The 19,429-nt window shown below is 46.4% G+C and overlaps 1 protein-coding gene across 1 annotated transcript in view; it reads right to left on the bottom strand.

Annotated features, from left to right (window-relative positions):
• Positions 1-1,388: 1,388 nt before the first annotated feature.
• LOC110491184 (IQ motif and SEC7 domain-containing protein 1-like) overlaps positions 1,389-19,429 on the bottom strand; it is a gene marked incomplete at its 3' end in the record, with an annotated part of 75,927 nt that continues 57,886 nt past the window's right edge. Inside the window, exons 6-14 of the mRNA XM_036945798.1 lie at positions 18,826-18,948; positions 18,495-18,661; positions 18,079-18,218; positions 16,834-16,959; positions 15,899-15,998; positions 14,570-14,731; positions 11,875-12,063; positions 4,734-4,783; positions 1,389-2,567 (exon numbers count right to left, since the gene is read on the bottom strand). Coding sequence (XP_036801693.1) covers positions 1,389-2,567; positions 4,734-4,783; positions 11,875-12,063; positions 14,570-14,731; positions 15,899-15,998; positions 16,834-16,959; positions 18,079-18,218; positions 18,495-18,661; positions 18,826-18,948 — 2,236 coding nt within the window. The remainder of the gene's footprint in view (positions 2,568-4,733; positions 4,784-11,874; positions 12,064-14,569; positions 14,732-15,898; positions 15,999-16,833; positions 16,960-18,078; positions 18,219-18,494; positions 18,662-18,825; positions 18,949-19,429) is intronic.

Here is a 19,429-nt window from a genome sequence, read left to right as displayed (position 1 = left end):
TATACTGTCCATGAATCACGGAATGTCTTTACAACTATCAACCTCTATACTGTCCATGAGTCACTGAATATCATTTTTTTTGTGTGTGTCTTCCTCTTCCTCTAGTCTCTGAGTCTGGAGAGCGAGTCAGACTTTCAGTGAGTTAGTATCTTCCTCTTCCTCTCTTCCTCTTCAGTGAGTTAGTATCTTCCTCTTCCTCTCTTCCTCTTCAGTGAGTTAGTATCTTCCTCTTCCTCTCTTCCTCTTCAGTGAGTTAGTATCTTCCTGTTCCTCTTCAGTGAGTTAGTATCTTCCTCTTCCTCTCTACCTCTTCAGTGAGTTAGTATCTTCCTGTTCCTCTTCAGTTAGTTAGCATCTTCCTCTTCAGTGAGTTAGTATCTTCCTCTTCCTCTCTACCTCTTCAGTGAGTTAGTATCTTCCTCTTCAGTGAGTTAGTATCTTCCTCTTCCTCTCTACCTCTTCAGTGAGTTAGTATCTTCCTCTTCAGTGAGTTAGTATCTTCCTCTTCAGTGAGTTAGTATCTACCTCTTCAGTGAGTTAGTATCTTCCTGTTCCTCTTCAGTGAGTTAGCATCTTCCTCTTCAGTGAGTTAGTATCTTCCTCTTCCTCTCTACCTCTTCAGTGAGTTAGTATCTTCATCTTCAGTGACTTAGTATCTTCCTCTTCAGTGAGTTAGTATCTTCCTCTTCAGTGAGTTATTGTCTTCCTCTTCAGTGAGTTAGTATCTTCCTCTTCTGTGAGTTACTGACTTCCTCTTCCTCTTCAGTAAGTTAGTGTCTTCCTCTTCAGTGAGTTAGTGTCTTCCTCTTCCTCTTCAGTGAGTTAGTATCTTCCTCTTCAGTGAGTTAGCATCTTCCTCTTCAGTGAGTTAGTATCTTCCTCTTCAGTGAGTTAGTATCTTCCTCTTCAGTGAGTTAGTATCTTCCTCTTCAGTGAGTTAGTATCTTCCTCTTCAGTGAATTAGCATCTTCCTCTTCAGTGAGTTAGTATCTTCCTCTTCAGTGAGTTAGTATCTTCCTCTTCAGTGACTTAGTATCTTCCCCTTCCTCTCTACCTGAATGTGAATCTGTGAGGAAACCGGAGGTGGAAGTAACACAGCCTGAGCAAGTCCCACCTCCTCCTGCCTCTCCCAGAGCGCCGGCGGCCATATTGGATGACCTGGACGTGGCCCCTCTTAAACCTGTAGTTGTCCTGGTCTGATGACCTCAGTCTGACGAGCGGTGCCCCCTGGTGTCTGGGAGGGTTGTTGCGTCTCCTGACACTCACACCACCGTGCTGATGCGGTTGATAGGCTTTGACTTGGAGCTGGTGGTGCTGCCCGACCCCGTGCTGCTGTTGCCCCCGCCAGACCCCTGCTGCCCTCCCTGGAGCTGGGGTGGGTGGCTGGGCGGCTGGAGCTGGAGGGTGTAGGGGGAGAGAGGGGTAAGCGGGGTGTGAGGGGAGGAAGGGGGGGGTAAAGGGGAGTGAGGAGGGGGAGGGGGTATGGAGGAGAGCGGGAGGTACTGGGCGTGGCTGTGGGCGTCGGCCTGTGGAACGTGCCGGGCGGAAGGGGTCTGTGGGGGCGGGGCGGCAAAGATGAAGTGAGTCTGGTGCTGAGGGTGTTGGGCGAGATGGGGGCTGAGGGAAAGGCCGGGATGGGGGCTGTGGTTGTGGGAATGAGCAGTAAGATGAGGGACATGGGTGTGGGCGTGAGGGTGGGGCTGCGAGCGCGAGAGAGTAAGAGGGAGCTTGGCGACTTCTCCTCCTCCTCGACCGTGAGTGGAGTGTGTGTGGTAGAGGGTCGGGGGCCCAGGGGAGTGAGGAGAATGTGGAGAAAGGGGCGGAGGGGGGCAGCCTACCCCCATAGAAATTCCCATGTTGGTATAGAACCCCCCCTGACCCTGTACACCATGCTGCAGCAGCTGGGAGGGAGCAGGAGCGGGGCCCGGCCGCTTGGGGACCCCAACCAGGGGGCCCCTGTTGATGGTATGAGGCCCAGGGGCCCCCTGGGCGGTGGAGGAGGGCTGACTGGGAGCGGGCCCTGTCTGGGCGTGGTAGCGGTGGTGGTGATGGTAGTAGGATGGAGGAGGCTGCTGCCCTGCGGTACTGTTGTGGCAGTACTGGGCGTGCAGGGCCTGGATCTTGGAGGGCCCTCCTGGGTCGGAGTTGCTGAGGGCGGAGGGGGAGTGTGGGGGCGGGCCGCCGGTGGTGGGCGGGGGGACAGGTGCAGGGTAGTGTGGCAGCCCAGGTGGGAGGAGAGGGGGGAGAGAGGGGAGAGGACCAGGGGGCTTGGTGTTGGAGCGCTTGCTCCCAAACAGGGAACCCAGGAAGGAGCCTCCACTGCCCCCTCCCCCTCCAGACCCGCTCCCCAGGGCTCCCGTCCCCCCTCGGTCTCCGCTGCTGGGACCCAGTGCCGTCGTCCCAGTAGCGGTATTGTGATTTAGCCCCGGCCCACCCCCCACCCCCGTCCCGGGGCTCAGGATGGGGTGGTGAGGCCGGTAGTCTTGGATGTCATAGCAGCCGGGTGGCATTACACCCCCAGCCATGTGGGGGCGCTGATGAGGCCTGGGACTGTTAATGATGGAGCCCTGACCAGAGAAGGATAGGAAGAGAGAGATGAGAGATGAGGAGAGAAAAAGAGGAGGGGAAGAGAGAGACAGAGGGGAGGAGGGAGAGAGGAGACAGAGGGGAGGAGGGAGAGAGGAGGGAGAGAGGAAAGAGAGGAGAGAGAGAGGAGAGAGAGGAGAGAAAGACAGAGGGGAGGAGGGAGAGAGGAGAGAGAGACGGAGGGGAGGAGGGAGAGAGGAGAGAGAGGAGAGAGAGACAGAGGGGAGGAGGGTCAGTAAAGGGCTGTTTTTATTTCATCATTATAAGGACAGAACACACACCTCCGGCACTGACGACAGATGTTAAATACCACCAATAAAGTTAACAGCCTAAAAGACATGCCATATCTATGTTACTGCCATCCCATCAGCAACTGGTGAGGCAAACACATGCATGTAAGGCCCTTTCAATCCACCACGATATCAAGCAGTAGTGAATAGTACCATGCAGGGTATTGAAAACATCCAGAAGCATCATGCCATATTGCAGTGGTAGTTTGATTGGGGAGGAACCCACCCCTCCCCTGTCCCTTCTATATCAGACTAGCAGACCAACACTGACCCTCCCCTGTCCCTTCTATATCAGACTAGCAGACCAACACTGACCCTCCCCTGTCCCTTCTATATCAGACTAGCAGACCAACACTGACCTCCCCCCCCTTCTCCTGTCCCCTCTATATCAGACTAGCAGACCAACACTGACCCCCCCCCCTTCTCCTGTCCCCTCTATATCAGACTAGCAGACCAACACTGACCCTCCCCTGTCCCTTCTATATCAGACTAGCAGACCAACACTGACCCTCCCCTGTCCCTTCTATATCAGACTAGCAGACCAACACTGACCTCCCCCCCCTTCTCCTGTCCCCTCTATATCAGACTAGCAGACCAACACTGACCCCCCCCCTAACCCTTCTATATCAGACTAGCAGACCAACACTGACCCCCCCCCCCTTCTCCTGTCCCCTCTATATCAGACTAGCAGACCAACACTGACCCCCCCCTAACCCTTCTATATCAGACTAGCAGACCAACACTGACCCCCCCCCTTCTCCTGTCCCCTCTATATCAGACTAGCAGACCAACACTGACCCCCCCCTAACCCTTCTATATCAGACTAGCAGACCAACACTGACCCCCCCCCCCTTCTCCTGTCCCCTCTATATCAGACTAGCAGACCAACACTGACCCCCCCCTAACCCTTCTATATCAGACTAGCAGACCAACACTGACCCCCCCCCCCCTTCTCCTGTCCCCTCTATATCAGACTAGCAGACCAACACTGACCCTCCCCTGTCCCTTCTATATCAGACTAGCAGACCAACACTGACCTCCCCCCTTCTCCTGTCCCCTCTATATCAGACCAACACTGCCCCCCCCCTTCTCCTGTCCCCTCTATATCAGACTAGCAGACCAACACTGACCCCCCCCTAACCCTTCTATATCAGACTAGCAGACCAACACTGACCCCCCCCCCCCCCCTTCTCCTGTCCCCTCTATATCAGACCAACACTGCCCCACCCCTCCCCTGTCCCCTCTATATCAGACTAGCAGACCAACACTGACCTCCCCCCCTTCTCCTGTCCCCTCTATATCAGACTAGCAGACCAACACTGACCTCCCCCCCTAACCCTTCTATATCAGACTAGCAGACCAACACTGACCTCCCCCCCTTCTCCTGTCCCCTCTATATCAGACTAGCAGACCAACACTGACCTCCCCCCCTTCTCCTGTCCCCTCTATATCAGACTAGCAGACCAACACTGACCTCCCCCCCTTCTCCTGTCCCTTCTATATCAGACTAGCAGACCAACACTGACCCCCCCCCCCTTCTTCTGTCCCCTGTATATCAGACTAGCAGACCAACACTGACCCCCCCCTAACCCTTCTATATCAGACTAGCAGACCAACACTGACCCCCCCCCCTTCTCCTGTCCCCTCTATATCAGACTAGCAGACCAACACTGACCCCCCCCCCCTTCTCCTGTCCCTTCTATATCAGACTAGCAGACCAACACTGACCCCCCCCCCCCCTTTTTCCTGTCCCCTTTATATCAGACTAGCAGACCAACACTGACCTCCCCCCCATCCCCTCTATATCAGACTAGCAGACCAACACTGCCCCCCCCCCCCCCAGACTAGCAGACTTACTTCCATAGTGCTGTCCAGAGAGCCAACACTGTTCCGGCGGCCCCGCTTTCCTGCACCCAGCAAGGAATAACAAAAGTCATATATTGTGGTGTCATGTAGACTGCATTATTATTATGCTGTATCAGTGAACACTAACACGAGATTCTAATGTGGACTATTTCTCTCTAAACTACAGTTCTGCTGTTGGGACAGCAGGTGGATAACTACAGTTCTCCTGTAGGACAGCAGGTGGATAACTACAGTTCTCCTGTTGGGACAGCAGGTGGATAACTACAGTTCTCCTGTTGGGACAGCAGGTGGATAACTACAGTTCTCCTGTAGGACAGCAGGTGGATAACTACAGTTCTCCTGTAGGACAGCAGGTGGATAACTACAGTTCTCCTGTAGGACAGAAGGTGGATAACTACAGTTCTCCTGTAGGACAGAAGGTGGATAACTACAGTTCTCCTGTTGGAACAGCAGGTGGATAACTACAGTTCTCCTGTAGGACAGCAGGTGGATAACTACAGTTCTCCTGTAGGACAGAAGGTGGATAACTACAGTTCTCCTGTTGGAACAGCAGGTGGATAACTACAGTTCTCCTGTAGGACAGCAGGTGGATAACTACAGTTCTCCTGTAGGACAGCAGGTGGATAACTACAGTTCTCCTGTAGGACAGCAGGTGGATAACTACTATTCATGAGGAGACAGACCACCAGATATACCCTGGTATTATGTAGCTGAGGCAGACCACCAGATATACCCTGGTATTATGTATTCATGAGGAGGCAGACCACCAGACATACCCTGGTATTATGTAGCTGAGGAGACAGACCACCAGATATACCCTGGTATTATGTAGTCATGAGGAGACAGACCACCAGATATACCCTGGTATTATGTATTCATGAGGAGACAGACCACCAGATATACCCTGGCATTATGTAGCTGAGGAGACAGACCACCAGATATACCCTGGTATTATGTAGTCATGAGGAGACAGACCACCAGATATACCCTGGTATTATGTAGTCATGAGGAGACAGACCACCAGATATACCCTGGTATTTTGTAGTCATGAGGAGACAGATCACCAGATATAACCTGGTATTATGTAGTCACTAGGAGACAGATCACCAGATATACCCTTGTATTATGTAGTCATGAGGAGACAGACCACCAGATATACCCTGGTATTGTGGAGACAGACCACCAGATATACCCTGGTATTATGTAGTCATGAGGAGACAGACCACCAGATATACCCAGGTATTATGTAGTCATGAGGAGACAGACCAGATATACCCTGGTATTATGTAGCCACGAGGAGACAGACCACCAGATATACCCTGGTATTATTTGGCTGAGGAGACAGACCACCAGATATACCCTGGTATTATGTAGTCATGTGGAGACAGACCACCAGATATACCCTGGTATTATGTAGCTGAGGAGACAGACCACCAGATATACCCTGGTATTATGGAGACAGACCACCAGATATACCCTGGTATTATGTAGTCATGAGGAGACAGACTACCAGATATACCCTGGTATTATGTAGTCATGAGGAGACAGACCACCAGATATACCCTGGTATTATGTAGTTATGAGGAGACAAACCACCAGATATACCCTGGTATTATGTATTCATGAGGAGACAGACCACCAGATATACCCTGGCATTATGTAGTCATGAGGAGACAGACCACCAGATATACCCTGGTATTATGTATTCATGAGGAGACAGACCACCAGATATACCCTGGCATTATGTAGCTGAGGAGACAGACCACCAGATAGATATACCCTGGTATTATGTAGTCATGAGGAGACAGACCACCAGATATACCCTGGTATTATGTAGTCATGAGGAGACAGACCACCAGATATACCCTGGTATTATGTAGTCATGAGGAGACAGACCACCAGATATACCCTGGCATTATGTAGTCATGAGGAGACAGACCACCAGATATAACCTGGTATTATGTAGTCACTAGGAGACAGACCACCAGATATACCCTGGTATTATGTAGTCATGAGGAGACAGACCACCAGATATACCCTGGTATTATGTATTCATGAGGAGACAGACCACCAGATATACCCTGGTATTATGTATTCATGAGGAGACAGACCACCAGATATACCCTGGCATTATGTAGCTGAGGAGACAGACCACCAGATAGATATACCCTGGTATTATGTAGTCATGAGGAGACAGACCACCAGATATACCCTGGTATTATGTAGTCATGAGGAGACAAACCACCAGATATACCCTGGTATTATGTATTCATGAGGAGACAGACCACCAGATATACCCTGGCATTATGTAGTCATGAGGAGACAGACCACCAGATATACCCTGGTATTATGTATTCATGAGGAGACAGACCACCAGATATACCCTGGCATTATGTAGCTGAGGAGACAGACCACCAGATAGATATACCCTGGTATTATGTAGTCATGAGGAGACAGACCACCAGATATACCCTGGTATTATGTAGTCATGAGGAGACAGACCACCAGATATACCCTGGTATTATGTAGTCATGAGGAGACAGACCACCAGATATAACCTGGTATTATGTAGTCACTAGGAGACAGACCACCAGATATACCCTGGTATTATGTAGTCATGAGGAGACAGACCACCAGATATACCCTGGTATTATGTATTCATGAGGAGACAGACCACCAGATATACCCTGGCATTATGTAGCTGAGGAGACAGACCACCAGATAGATATACCCTGGTATTATGTAGTCATGAGGAGACAGACCACCAGATATACCCTGGTATTGTGGAGACAGACCACCAGATATACCCTGGTATTATTTGGCTGAGGAGACAGACCACCAGATATACCCTGGTATTATGTAGTCATGTGGAGACAGACCACCAGATATACCCTGGTATTATGTAGCTGAGGAGACAGACCACCAGATATACCCTGGTATTATGGAGACAGACCACCAGATATACCCTGGCATTATGTAGTCATGAGGAGACAGACCACCAGATATAACCTGGTATTATGTAGTCACTAGGAGACAGACCACCAGATATACCCTGGTATTATGTAGTCATGAGGAGACAGACCACCAGATATACCCTGGTATTATGTATTCATGAGGAGACAGACCACCAGATATACCCTGGCATTATGTAGCTGAGGAGACAGACCACCAGATAGATATACCCTGGTATTATGTAGTCATGAGGAGACAGACCACCAGATATACCCTGGTATTGTGGAGACAGACCACCAGATATACCCTGGTATTATTTGGCTGAGGAGACAGACCACCAGATATACCCTGGTATTATGTAGTCATGTGGAGACAGACCACCAGATATACCCTGGTATTATGTAGCTGAGGAGACAGACCACCAGATATACCCTGGTATTATGGAGACAGACCACCAGATATACCCTGGTATTATGTAGTCATGAGGAGACAGACTACCAGATATACCCTGGTATTATGTAGTCATGAGGTGACAGACCACCAGATATACCCTGGTATTATGTAGTCATTAGGAGATAGACCATCAGATATACGCTGGTATTATATAGCTGAGGAGACAGACCACCAGATATACCCTGGTATTCTGTAGTCATGAGGAGACATACCACCAGATATACCCTGTTATTATGTCGTCATGAGGAGACAAACCAAAAGATATACCCTGGTATTATGTAGTCATGAGGAGATAGACCACCAGATATACGCTGGTATTATGTAGCTGAGGAGACAGACCACCATATATACCCTGGTATCATGTAGCTGAGGAGACAGATCACCAGATGTACCCTGGTATTATGTAGCCATGAGGAGACAGACCACCAGATATACCCTGGTATTATGTAGCTGAGGAGATAGATCACCAGATATACCCTGGTATTATGTAGCTGATGAGGCAGACCACCAGATATACCCTGGTATTATGTAGTCATGAGGAGACAGATCACCAGATATACCCTGGTATTATGTAGTCATGAGGAGACAGACCACCAGATATACCCTGGTATTATGTAGCCATGAGGAGACAGACCACCAGATATACCCTGGTATTATGTAGTCATGAGGAGACAGACCACCAGATATACCCTGGTATTATGGAGACAGACCACCAGATATAGCCTGGTATTATGTACTTATGAGGTGACAGACCACCAGATATACCCTGGCATTATGTAGTCATGAGGAGACAGACCAACAGATATACCCTGGTATTATGTAGCTGAGGAGACAGACCACCAGATATACCCTGCTATTATGGAGACAGACCACCAGATATACCCTGGTATTATGTAGTCATGAGGAGATAGACCATCAGATATACGCTGGTATTATGTAGCTGAGGAGACAGACCACCATATATACCCTGGTATTCTGTAGTCATGAGGAGACAGACCACCAGATATACCCTGTTATTATGTAGTCATGAGGAGACAGACCACCAGATATACCCTGGTATTATGTAGTCATGAGGAGACAGACCACCATATATACCCTGGTATCATGTAGCTGAGGAGACAGATCACCAGATATACCCTGGTATTATGTAGCCATGAGGAGACAGACCACCAGATATACCCTGGTATCATGTAGCTGTGGAGACAGATCACCAGATATACCCTGGTATTATGTAGCCATGAGGAGACAGACCAAAAGATATACCCTGGTATTATGTAGTCATGAGGAGACAGACCACGAGATATACCCTGGTATTATGTAGTCATGAGGAGATAGACCACCAGATATACGCTGGTATGATGTAGCTGAGGAGACAGACCACCATATATACCCTGGTATCATGTAGCTGAGGAGACAGATCACCAGATATACCCTGGTATTATGTAGCCATGAGGAGACAGACCACCAGATATACCCTGGTATTATGTAGTCATGAGGAGACAGACCACCAGATATACCCTGGTATTATGTAGTCATGAGGGGAAACTGAAATGTTTTCTTGTCACATGTGTATTTCCATTTGCAAAATATTTTGATTAAGCCTGGAATAAAATAATTAAGGGCGACCTATAATTAAATTACTGTCATCTTCTGTGTGTTAAATGGCATACGTGTGAATATAGAGTGTGTATAGGCTTGTCTCCCACATGAATGTTCTCTTTGTGCCAGACTCGATTCAAGTGACTTCTGTTCATTTTATACATCTATATATGAATATATATGAATATGAATATATCTATGTATGAATATTTATATCTATGTATGAATATTTATATCTATATATGAATATTTATATCTATGTATGAATATTTATATCTATATATGAATATTTTTTACTACGCTAGGTTAGCTTCAGTTTCAGGTTATTGAAAGAAAAATGATATCCCTAAAGTAGTAAAAGAAAATACTATTTATTATGTTTTTATATATATATATATATACAGTGCCTTGCGAAAGTATTCGGCCCCCTTGAACTTTGCGACCTTTTGCCACATTTCAGGCTTCAAACATAAAGATATAAAACTGTATTTTTTTTGTGAAGAATCAACAACAAGTGGGACACAATCATGAAGTGGAACGACATTTATTGGATATTTCAAACTTTTTTAACAAATCAAAAACTGAAAAATTGGGCGTGCAGAATTATTCAGCCCCCTTAAGTTAATACTTTGTAGCGCCACCTTTTGCTGCGATTACAGCTGTAAGTCGCTTGGGGTATGTCTCTATCAGTTTTGCACATCGAGAGACTGACATTTTTTTCCCATTCCTCCTTGCAAAACAGCTCGAGCTCAGTGAGGTTGGATGGAGAGCATTTGTGAACAGCAGTTTTCAGTTCTTTCCACAGATTCTCGATTGGATTCAGGTCTGGACTTTGACTTGGCCATTCTAACACCTGGATATGTTTATTTTTGAACCATTCCATTGTAGATTTTGCTTTATGTTTTGGATCATTGTCTTGTTGGAAGACAAATCTCCGTCCCAGTCTCAGGTCTTTTGCAGACTCCATCAGGTACTCACACAAAACACAAAACAACTACCCACAACTCGTAGTGGGAAAACAGGCTGCCTAAGTATGGTTCTCAATCATGGGCAATGATTGGTCAAGCACCTAGAAATATAACACACAGAACACAAACATAGAATGCCTCACGCCCTGACCGAACTAAAATAGAGACATAAAGAAGGAAGGACGTGACAACATATATATTTTATTTTCACTCTTTTTGTGATGTTCACTGCAGAGAACACAGGAAGAAGAATGGTCATTTAATTACCACAGTGAATTATTCTAATGTTCGCTTTTGTGTCAGTTAATCCCATAAGGGTTGGGTTGCCAAATGGCGATTTTGTCACGAAAATAAAATGCCATTCATCATTCATATAGGCAATTTTGACTTAACAACTGGGCCCATCTAACGGAAATTCGCTCAGTTCTGCCTCAAGGACCAGACTCAGTCCATTTATAAACGTCAACCTGCTGCAATAACAGCTCCTTAGCACTGTGCCATCTCTCTCTTTTCTGTGGAGCACGACCTGATCTATAATTAACATTTCACTCCCTCACAACTCAGCAAGCCTTGGCTCTGACCTTCAGGCAGAATGTCTGTACAGTGCCCTGCCGAATGACTGTTCTGTGGCAAACGGTTTGTTTCAAATCACTTTGTTTTCACATGTCGAGGACTCTATTGATTTCTTCTCTGAATGTATGACAGACAAGATATTCAGCATTGTAGATGTCTAGATATATTTAAGTGAGCAATTACACAAACTGCCAGTGAAAAGATATTCATAAGGTTTTTTTTTGATAAGGTCATATTTATAACAATTGTATTGAACTTTTTTTAAACTAGGCAAGTCAGTTAAAAACAAATTCTTATTTTCAATGACGGACTAGGAACAGTGGGTTAACTGCCTTGTTCAGGGGCAGAACGACAGATTTTTACCTTGTCAGCTCGGGGATTTGATCTGGCATCCTTTCAGTTACTAGTCCAACACTCTGACCACTAGGCTACCTACTGTAGGCCTACATATTATAAAGTATTTCACCCAAGTATTGTGTGTGTGTGTGTGTGTGTGTGTGTGTGTGTGTGTGTGTGTGTGTGTGTGTGTGTGTGTGTGTGTGTGTGTGTGTGTGTGTGTGTGTGTGAGTGCGTGTGTGTGTACATACCTGTGTCTGCTAGGTCTCTCAGTGATGAGCTGAGCGCAGTACGTTTGAGTCCATCTGCAGAGGCATAGCTGTCGTCCAGACTGGGCCTACGCAGAATGCCGTTCACCGCCTTCACGCCGCCGCTGGGACCACCACCGTCAGGCCCGGCCACAACAGGCCTCATCACTCCTCTCTGCTTCTCCAACTCCGCTGTAGAGAGGGAGGAGGAGAGGAGGAAAGAGGGGAGTAGGGAGGGAGCAAAGTGGAGAAAGGGAAAGAGAGAGGAGGAAGAGAGAGGAGAGAATGAGAGGAGAGAGAGAGGGAGAGAGAGAGAGAGTGGAGAATGGTGTGGAAGAGGGTGAGAGAGAGAAAGAGAGGAGGAGGGTGAGGAAGAGGGCGAGAGAGATAAAGAGAGGAGGAGGGTGAGAGAGAGAAAGAGAGAAGAGAAAGAGAGGAGGAAGGTGAGGAAGAGGGCGAGAGAGAGAAAGAGAGGAGGAGGGTGAGGAAGAGGGCGAGAGAGAGAAAGAGAGGAGGGTGAGGAAGAGGGTGACCGAGAGAAGAGAGCAAGAAGTGAGTAGAGAATAAGAGTGGGAAAGGATTACTTTGCTTTAAAATGTATATGTAATCACATTAGGGATTACTTTGCTTTAAAAGGTGTACGATGATCACATTAGTTGTATATTCTACAATTCTGTTGTATTCCCCTACAGAATAATACAGTATTCTATAAAGCCATGTATAGTTCTACTCACACTCCACCCTGTATAGTTCTACTCACACTCCACCCTGTATAGTCCTACTCACACTCCACCCTGTATAGTCCTACTCACACTCCACCCTGTATAGTTCTACTCACACTCCACCCTGTATAGTTCTACTCACACTCCACCCTGTATAGTTCTACTCACACTCCACCCTGTATAGTTCTACTCACACTCCACCCTGTATAGTTCTACTCACACTCCACCCTGTATAGTTCTACTCACACTCCACCCTGTATAGTTCTACTCACACTCCACCCTGTATAGTTCTACTCACACTCCACCCTGTATAGTCCTACTCACACTCCACCCTGTATAGTCCTACTCACACTCCACCCTGTATAGTCTACTAGTATAGTATAGTCCTACTCACACTCCACCCTGTATAGTCTACTAGTATAGTATAGTCCTACTCACACTCCACCCTGTATAGTTCTACTCACACTCCACCATGTATAGTCCTACTCACACTCCACCCTGTATAGTTCTACTCACACTCCACCCTGTATAGTCCTACTCACACTCCACCCTGTATAGTTCTACTCACACTCCACCATGTATAGTCCTACTCACACTCCACCCTGTATAGTTCTACTCACACTCCACCCTGTATAGTTCTACTCACACTCCACCCTGTATAGTTCTACTCACACTCCACCCTGTATAGTCCTACTCACACTCCACCCTGTATAGTTCTACTCACACTCCACCCTGTATAGTTCTACTCACACTCCACCCTGTATAGTTCTACTCACACTCCACCCTGTATAATCCTACTCACACTCCACCCTGTATAGTTCTACTCACACTCCACCCTGTATAGTCCTACTCACACTCCACCCTGTATAGTTCTACTCACACTCCACCCTGTATAGTTCTACTCACACTCCACCCTGTATAATCCTACTCACACTCCACACTGTATAGTTCTACTCACACTCCACCCTGTATAGTCCTACTCACACTCCACCCTGTATAGTCTACTAGTATAGTATAGTCCTACTCACACTCCACCCTGTATAGTCTACTAGTATAGTATAGTCCTACTCACACTCCACCCTGTATAGTTCTACTCACACTCCACCCTGTATAGTCCTACTCACACTCCACCCTGTATAGTCCTACTCACACTCCACCCTGTATAGTCTACTAGTATAGTATAGTCCTACTCACACTCCACCCTGTATAGTCTACTAGTATAGTATAGTCCTACTCACACTCCACCCTGTATAGTTCTACTCACACTCCACCCTGTATAGTTCTACTCACACTCCACCCTGTATAGTTCTACTCACACTCCACCCTGTATAGTCCTACTCACACTCCACCCTGTATAGTCCTACTCACACTCCACCCTGTATAGTTCTACTCACACTCCACCCTGTATAGTTCTACTCACACTCCACCCTGTATAGTCCTACTCACACTCCACCCTGTATAGTTCTACTCACACTCCACCCTGTATAGTCCTACTCACACTCCACCCTGTATAGTTCTACTCACACTCCACCCTGTATAGTTCTACTCACACTCCACCCTGTATAGTACTACTCACACTCCACCCTGTATAGTTCTACTCACACTCCACCCTGTATAGTCCTACTCACACTCCACCCTGTATAGTTCTACTCACACTCCACCCTGTATAGTTCTACTCACACTCCACCCTGTATAGTTCTACTCACACTCCACCCTGTATAGTCCTACTCACACTCCACCCTGTATAGTTCTACTCACACTCCACCCTGTATAGTTCTACTCACACTCCACCCTGTATAGTACTACTCACACTCCAACCTGTATAGTCTACTAGTATAGTATAGTCCTACTCACACTCCACCCTGTATAGTCCTACTCACACTCCACCCTGTATAGTCCTACTCACACTCCACCCTGTATAGTCCTACTCACACTCCACCCTGTATAGTCTACTAGTATAGTATAGTCCTACTCACACTCAACCCTGTATTTCTCCATCTCCGTCACCTCAGCGATGCTCTCTCTCAGGTCGGAGGTAAAACGCGTTCTGTCCTGCTGGCTCGGCGCGTTAAACACTATCAGAACCTTTCTGTCCCCACCAGGGTTGGCTGACGTCAGACGGATACCGTGGGGATAGTCTGCAGGGGAGAGAGGAGACGTGTTTAACACAGACGCAGTGGACATCTCATAGGGTTCTGGTCAGAGGTACCGCAAAGGAAAGAGGACTGAATCACAGTCTTCACCAGAGAGGAGGTGTCTTCACACAAACACCCACGTACAACTAACCATCCAATACCACAATCATATGGTTGTAATTTACAAACTATAATGCAGTTATGTTATAGTGGTGAGAATGCAATTGTAGTTGTCTCAAAAATAACTGTCATGTCATGTACAAAAATGAAAGAAATAGACATAAATGTAATTATCGAGGGTGAATTATCACTAAACAGGACGAAGGTTTAAAATGGCCTCCTCTGTGCTGTGATCAGAGAATAGATACGGTGATGTATTTATAGCAGAGATTGCTTTGGCAATTAACACATGTTTCCCATGCCAATAAAGCCCCTTGAATTGAGAGAGAAAGAGAGAGAAAGAGAGAGAGAGAAAGAGAGAGAGAGAGAAAGAGAGAGAGAGAAAGAGAGAAAGAGAGAGAAAGAGAGAGAGAGAAAGAGAGAAAGAGAGAAAGAGAGAGAGAGAAAGAGAGAAAGAGAGAAAGAGAGAGAGAGAAAGAGAGAGAGAAAGAGAGAAAGAGAGAAAGAGAGAAAAAGAGAGAAAGAGAGAAAGAGAGAAAGAGAAAAAGAGAAAGAGACAGACAGACAGACAGACAGACAGACAGACAGACAGACAGACAGACAGACAGACAGACAGATAGATAGATAGATAGATAGATAGATCACTTTATATATTCACTTTATATATTATCTACCTCACTTGCTTTGGCAATGTTAACACATGTTTCCCATGCCAATAAAGCCCTTGAATTGAATTGAATTGATAGGGTTAGAGAGGGACAGATGGAGAGACAGATGGCCGGAGAGACACATACTGCCTCCCAATTCTGCACCCTTCTCCCATAGTGTGCACGTGAACACTTTCTGTCATGGCTATCAACAATGGTGAAATTCCCTCCAGCTAATGTTTACACCAATCCTATGATTTAATATCCATGACACACTGTGAAGCACACGCTGGGAGGAGGGTGGAGAATCTGGATATAGCTCAGTACTTACAGGAGTACACACACACACACACACACATACACACACACACACACACACACACACACACACACACACACTTACATTGTTTCTGGAAAATGTGAACGTGCATCTCGACCAGGGGGAAGGACTGTCTGAAACTGTATGTCACAGAGGTCTTCTTCTTCTGGAAGATCTTGGTTACCTGTAGGGGAGAAGAGGGACGTCTCTTTATGATCCCAGCTAGCACATAACGTTCTGAGAACCAGATGTTTCTTAGAGCTTGGTAAGAGCATGGTTGTCCTATGGTTAATTTGCGAACAAACCTTCGCACGACGTTCTAGGAATGGTGCAGGATAGTTGCTCGGTTTTTGGGAAAATTCTCGGCACGAGGAGCTTGATATTTATTGTTTTGGTATTTCATTACTTTAACGAAACGTTTCCTAAAAAGTTCAAACATGGTTACATTTCTATTTTGAATAACGTTCTAGGGACGTTCTTCAACTGGTTTGAAATTGGGGAATGTTTGAACTTTTTAGGTTCAGAGAACATTAATAAACAGCGTGGGAATTTTTCAGTACTTTAATTAAGCATAACGTTTCCATAACGTTTCCTACAGGTTTCCTACAGGTTTCCATAACGTTTCCTACAGGTTTCCATAACGTTTCCTACAGGTTTCCTACAGGTTTCCATAACGTTTCCTACAGGTTTCCTACAGGTTTCCTACAGGTTTCCATAAGGTTCCATAACGTTTCCTACAGGTTTCCTACAGGTTTCCTACAGGTTTCCTCATGGTTCTATTTAAAGTCATGTTCTCAAATTGTTTTCAGAGAACGTTAAGAAAACAGTCCATTAAAAAAAGAAACACACAAAAAAAAGTATTAGTAACGTTCAGAGAACATTTTAAGAGTGCTGTTTTTAAAACATATTGTGTATATTTTGTTCTCAGCATTAACAAAACTCTCTCTATCCTGTAAAGCGTGTTGGCCCACTATGTGCCTCACACGTAACCTATCCGAGGGCTCACAGGTGAGTCTTACCACGAGCAGGTCGTTGAAGAGGAAGACTTCTCTCTGGTGGACTCCAGTCCTCTGGTTTCTGTTGGGGTCAGGCACCTCGTACAGCTGACAGCAACACACCAATCTGCGATGTGGCAGCGAGAGCACCTACACACAAAATATTATTACTACACAACGCAGAAAGGTTAGTTTGCAGTTCAGGCTTACCAGCTCAAATATACAATTAAGCATAAAGGTTTACAGAATCCGACTTCATATCAGGCAAAATTTGAGTCTATCTACAGTACGGGGTTTCCCCCACTAACCATGGGTATATCTTCGACCTACAATATGGGGTTTCCCCCACTAACCATGGGTATATCTTCTACCTACAGTATGGGGTTTTCCCCACTAACCATGGGGGGTATATCTTCTATCTACAGTATGGGGTTTTCCCCACTAACCAAGGGGGGTATATATTCTACCTACAGAATGGGGTTTTCCCCACTAACCAAAGGGGGTATATCTTCTATCTACAGTATGGGGTTTCCCTCACTAACCATGGGTATATCTTCTATCTACAGTATGGGGTTTCCCTCACTAACCATGGGTATATCTTCGACCTACAGTATGGGGTTTCCCTCACTAACCAAGGGGGGTATATATTCTATCTACAGTATGGGGTTTTCCCCACTAACCATGGGTATATGAGATGAGTCCCGATTGGTCTGTCTATAACAGAACGGTGTCTGGTCCCTGGTCAGTACATAGATCATCTTTACAACTGCAGATTTTTTGGAAATATATATCATATCATAATATAGCTTTTTTTGGACAAATGCAGAAGTGTTGCTACAGCTCTCAACAAAAATATTGCTGTCCTGAATTTAGCCGGGTTTAAGTCGAGAGACTATTTCCTGGAGGACAATAGCATGCTGACTCACATGTTTACACGCGTGGGTGGGGCTAAGGCTTAAGAGGGCGTTAACAATGCTGAATGGGCGTACACAAAACAAGAACTCTCTACTCTCTTTCTAGAACACTCTAGAAAGTGTGAAAATCTCGTCAGTCTTTCAAAAGGCATTTTCTCCTACTTGTCTCTTAAGATAACAAGTTTATTAAACTTTTAAAGCAGCACACCATCCCCATGTTTCTTACTAACTACAGTGATATACCATTCATTAAATCTGTACTTTCATAAAATGCTAAAATAAGAGAATCACTTTAGATTGGATATATAACGTCAATAGAGGAATCCAAACCCATTTCTACTTTATGTTGACTTACAGGCTTCTTGCCGACCAAAACCCTCTCCACAGCCTGTACTTGAGACACGTGGTCATCGTTGGTGCGTAGCTCCCACTTCTCTATCCGATGGTAGATTCCTATTAACAGGTCTCTGGGAATGTCCTGGCCACTATCCACTCCTGGGGAAACATATCACACACAGAGGAGAGTTTATCAAAACGGAGAAAAGGAAGTGATATACAAATTCTACCATAAATCATTCCCTAACGTTCTGTAGAAGACGAGGTAGAGATGACGAGGAGGATAGAAGGGGAAAGTCTGAGATTGGCCAATGAAGTGAGAGAAATAGACGTAGACACTATGGTTGTCTGTTTTGAGGAGTAAGAGAGAAGAAGTAAAAACAGATAATTTTGACCTCGGGTTCTGAAAACAAAAACAGTCAGCATCTTCCTCACCTCTGAGGTTTTTGATGAAGTCCTCCAACTTCATCTTCCTCTCTGGTTTAACGTTGGGAGAGTACATGTCAGTGTTGAGGAGGATGATGGCGAAGGCCAGGATGAAGATGGTGTCGGGGTTCCGGAACTGTCGGATCAGCACCGGGTTACTCACACAGTACCGCTGACTGGAGGTGAGGGGGGGGGGAGATTAGATATGAAGCAGATTCATTTTCAATACAAAATGAATACTCTTGTGCACAACACAAACTACCCCCCCCCCCCCCAAAAAAAAAATCATAAAAGTATATAAATCCACAGGTCATGCTATAGTCCATAATCCTGCTGTTACCTGAAAGCCTCGATCAGTCTCTCCACCTTCTGGGCCTCTCCCTGGACTTTAATCTGGGCCTGAAACTTCCTGAGGGCATCATCTAGATCCATCCCTGAGAAGTCCAACTCATCTACCACACAACTGGACAGGGAGAGGATAGAGGAGAGAGGGAGGGAAGGATGAAGAAAGGGAGGAAGGATGGAGAGAGGGAGGGAAGGATGAAGAAAGGGAGGAAGGATGGAGAGAGGGAGGGAAGGATGGAAAGAGGGAGAGAGGGAGGAAGGATGAAGAGAGGGAGGAAGGATGGAGAGAGGGAGAGAGGATGAAGAGAGAGGAGAGAGGAAGGAAGAGAGGGAGAGAGGATGAAGAGAGAGGAGAGAGGAAGGAAGAGAGGGAGAGGGAGGAAGAGAGGGAGAGAGGGAGGAAGAGAGGGAGAGAGGATGAAGGATGGAGAGAGGGAGAGAGGATGAAGAGAGAGGAGAGAGGAAGGAAGAGAGGGAGAGAGGGAGAGAGGGAGGAAGAGAGGGAGAGAGGATGAAGAGAGAGGAGAGAGGAAGGAAGAGAGGGAGAGAGGGAGGAAGAGAGGGAGAGAGGATGAAGAGAGGGAGAGAGTCAGACAGAA

The sequence above is a fragment of the Oncorhynchus mykiss genome, chromosome 16 (genome assembly GCF_013265735.2).
Source record: "Oncorhynchus mykiss isolate Arlee chromosome 16, USDA_OmykA_1.1, whole genome shotgun sequence".
Classification (NCBI taxonomy): Eukaryota; Metazoa; Chordata; class Actinopteri; order Salmoniformes; family Salmonidae; genus Oncorhynchus; species Oncorhynchus mykiss.
Note: the sequence above shows the minus strand (reverse complement) of the source record. Positions and strands in the feature narration are given on the sequence as shown.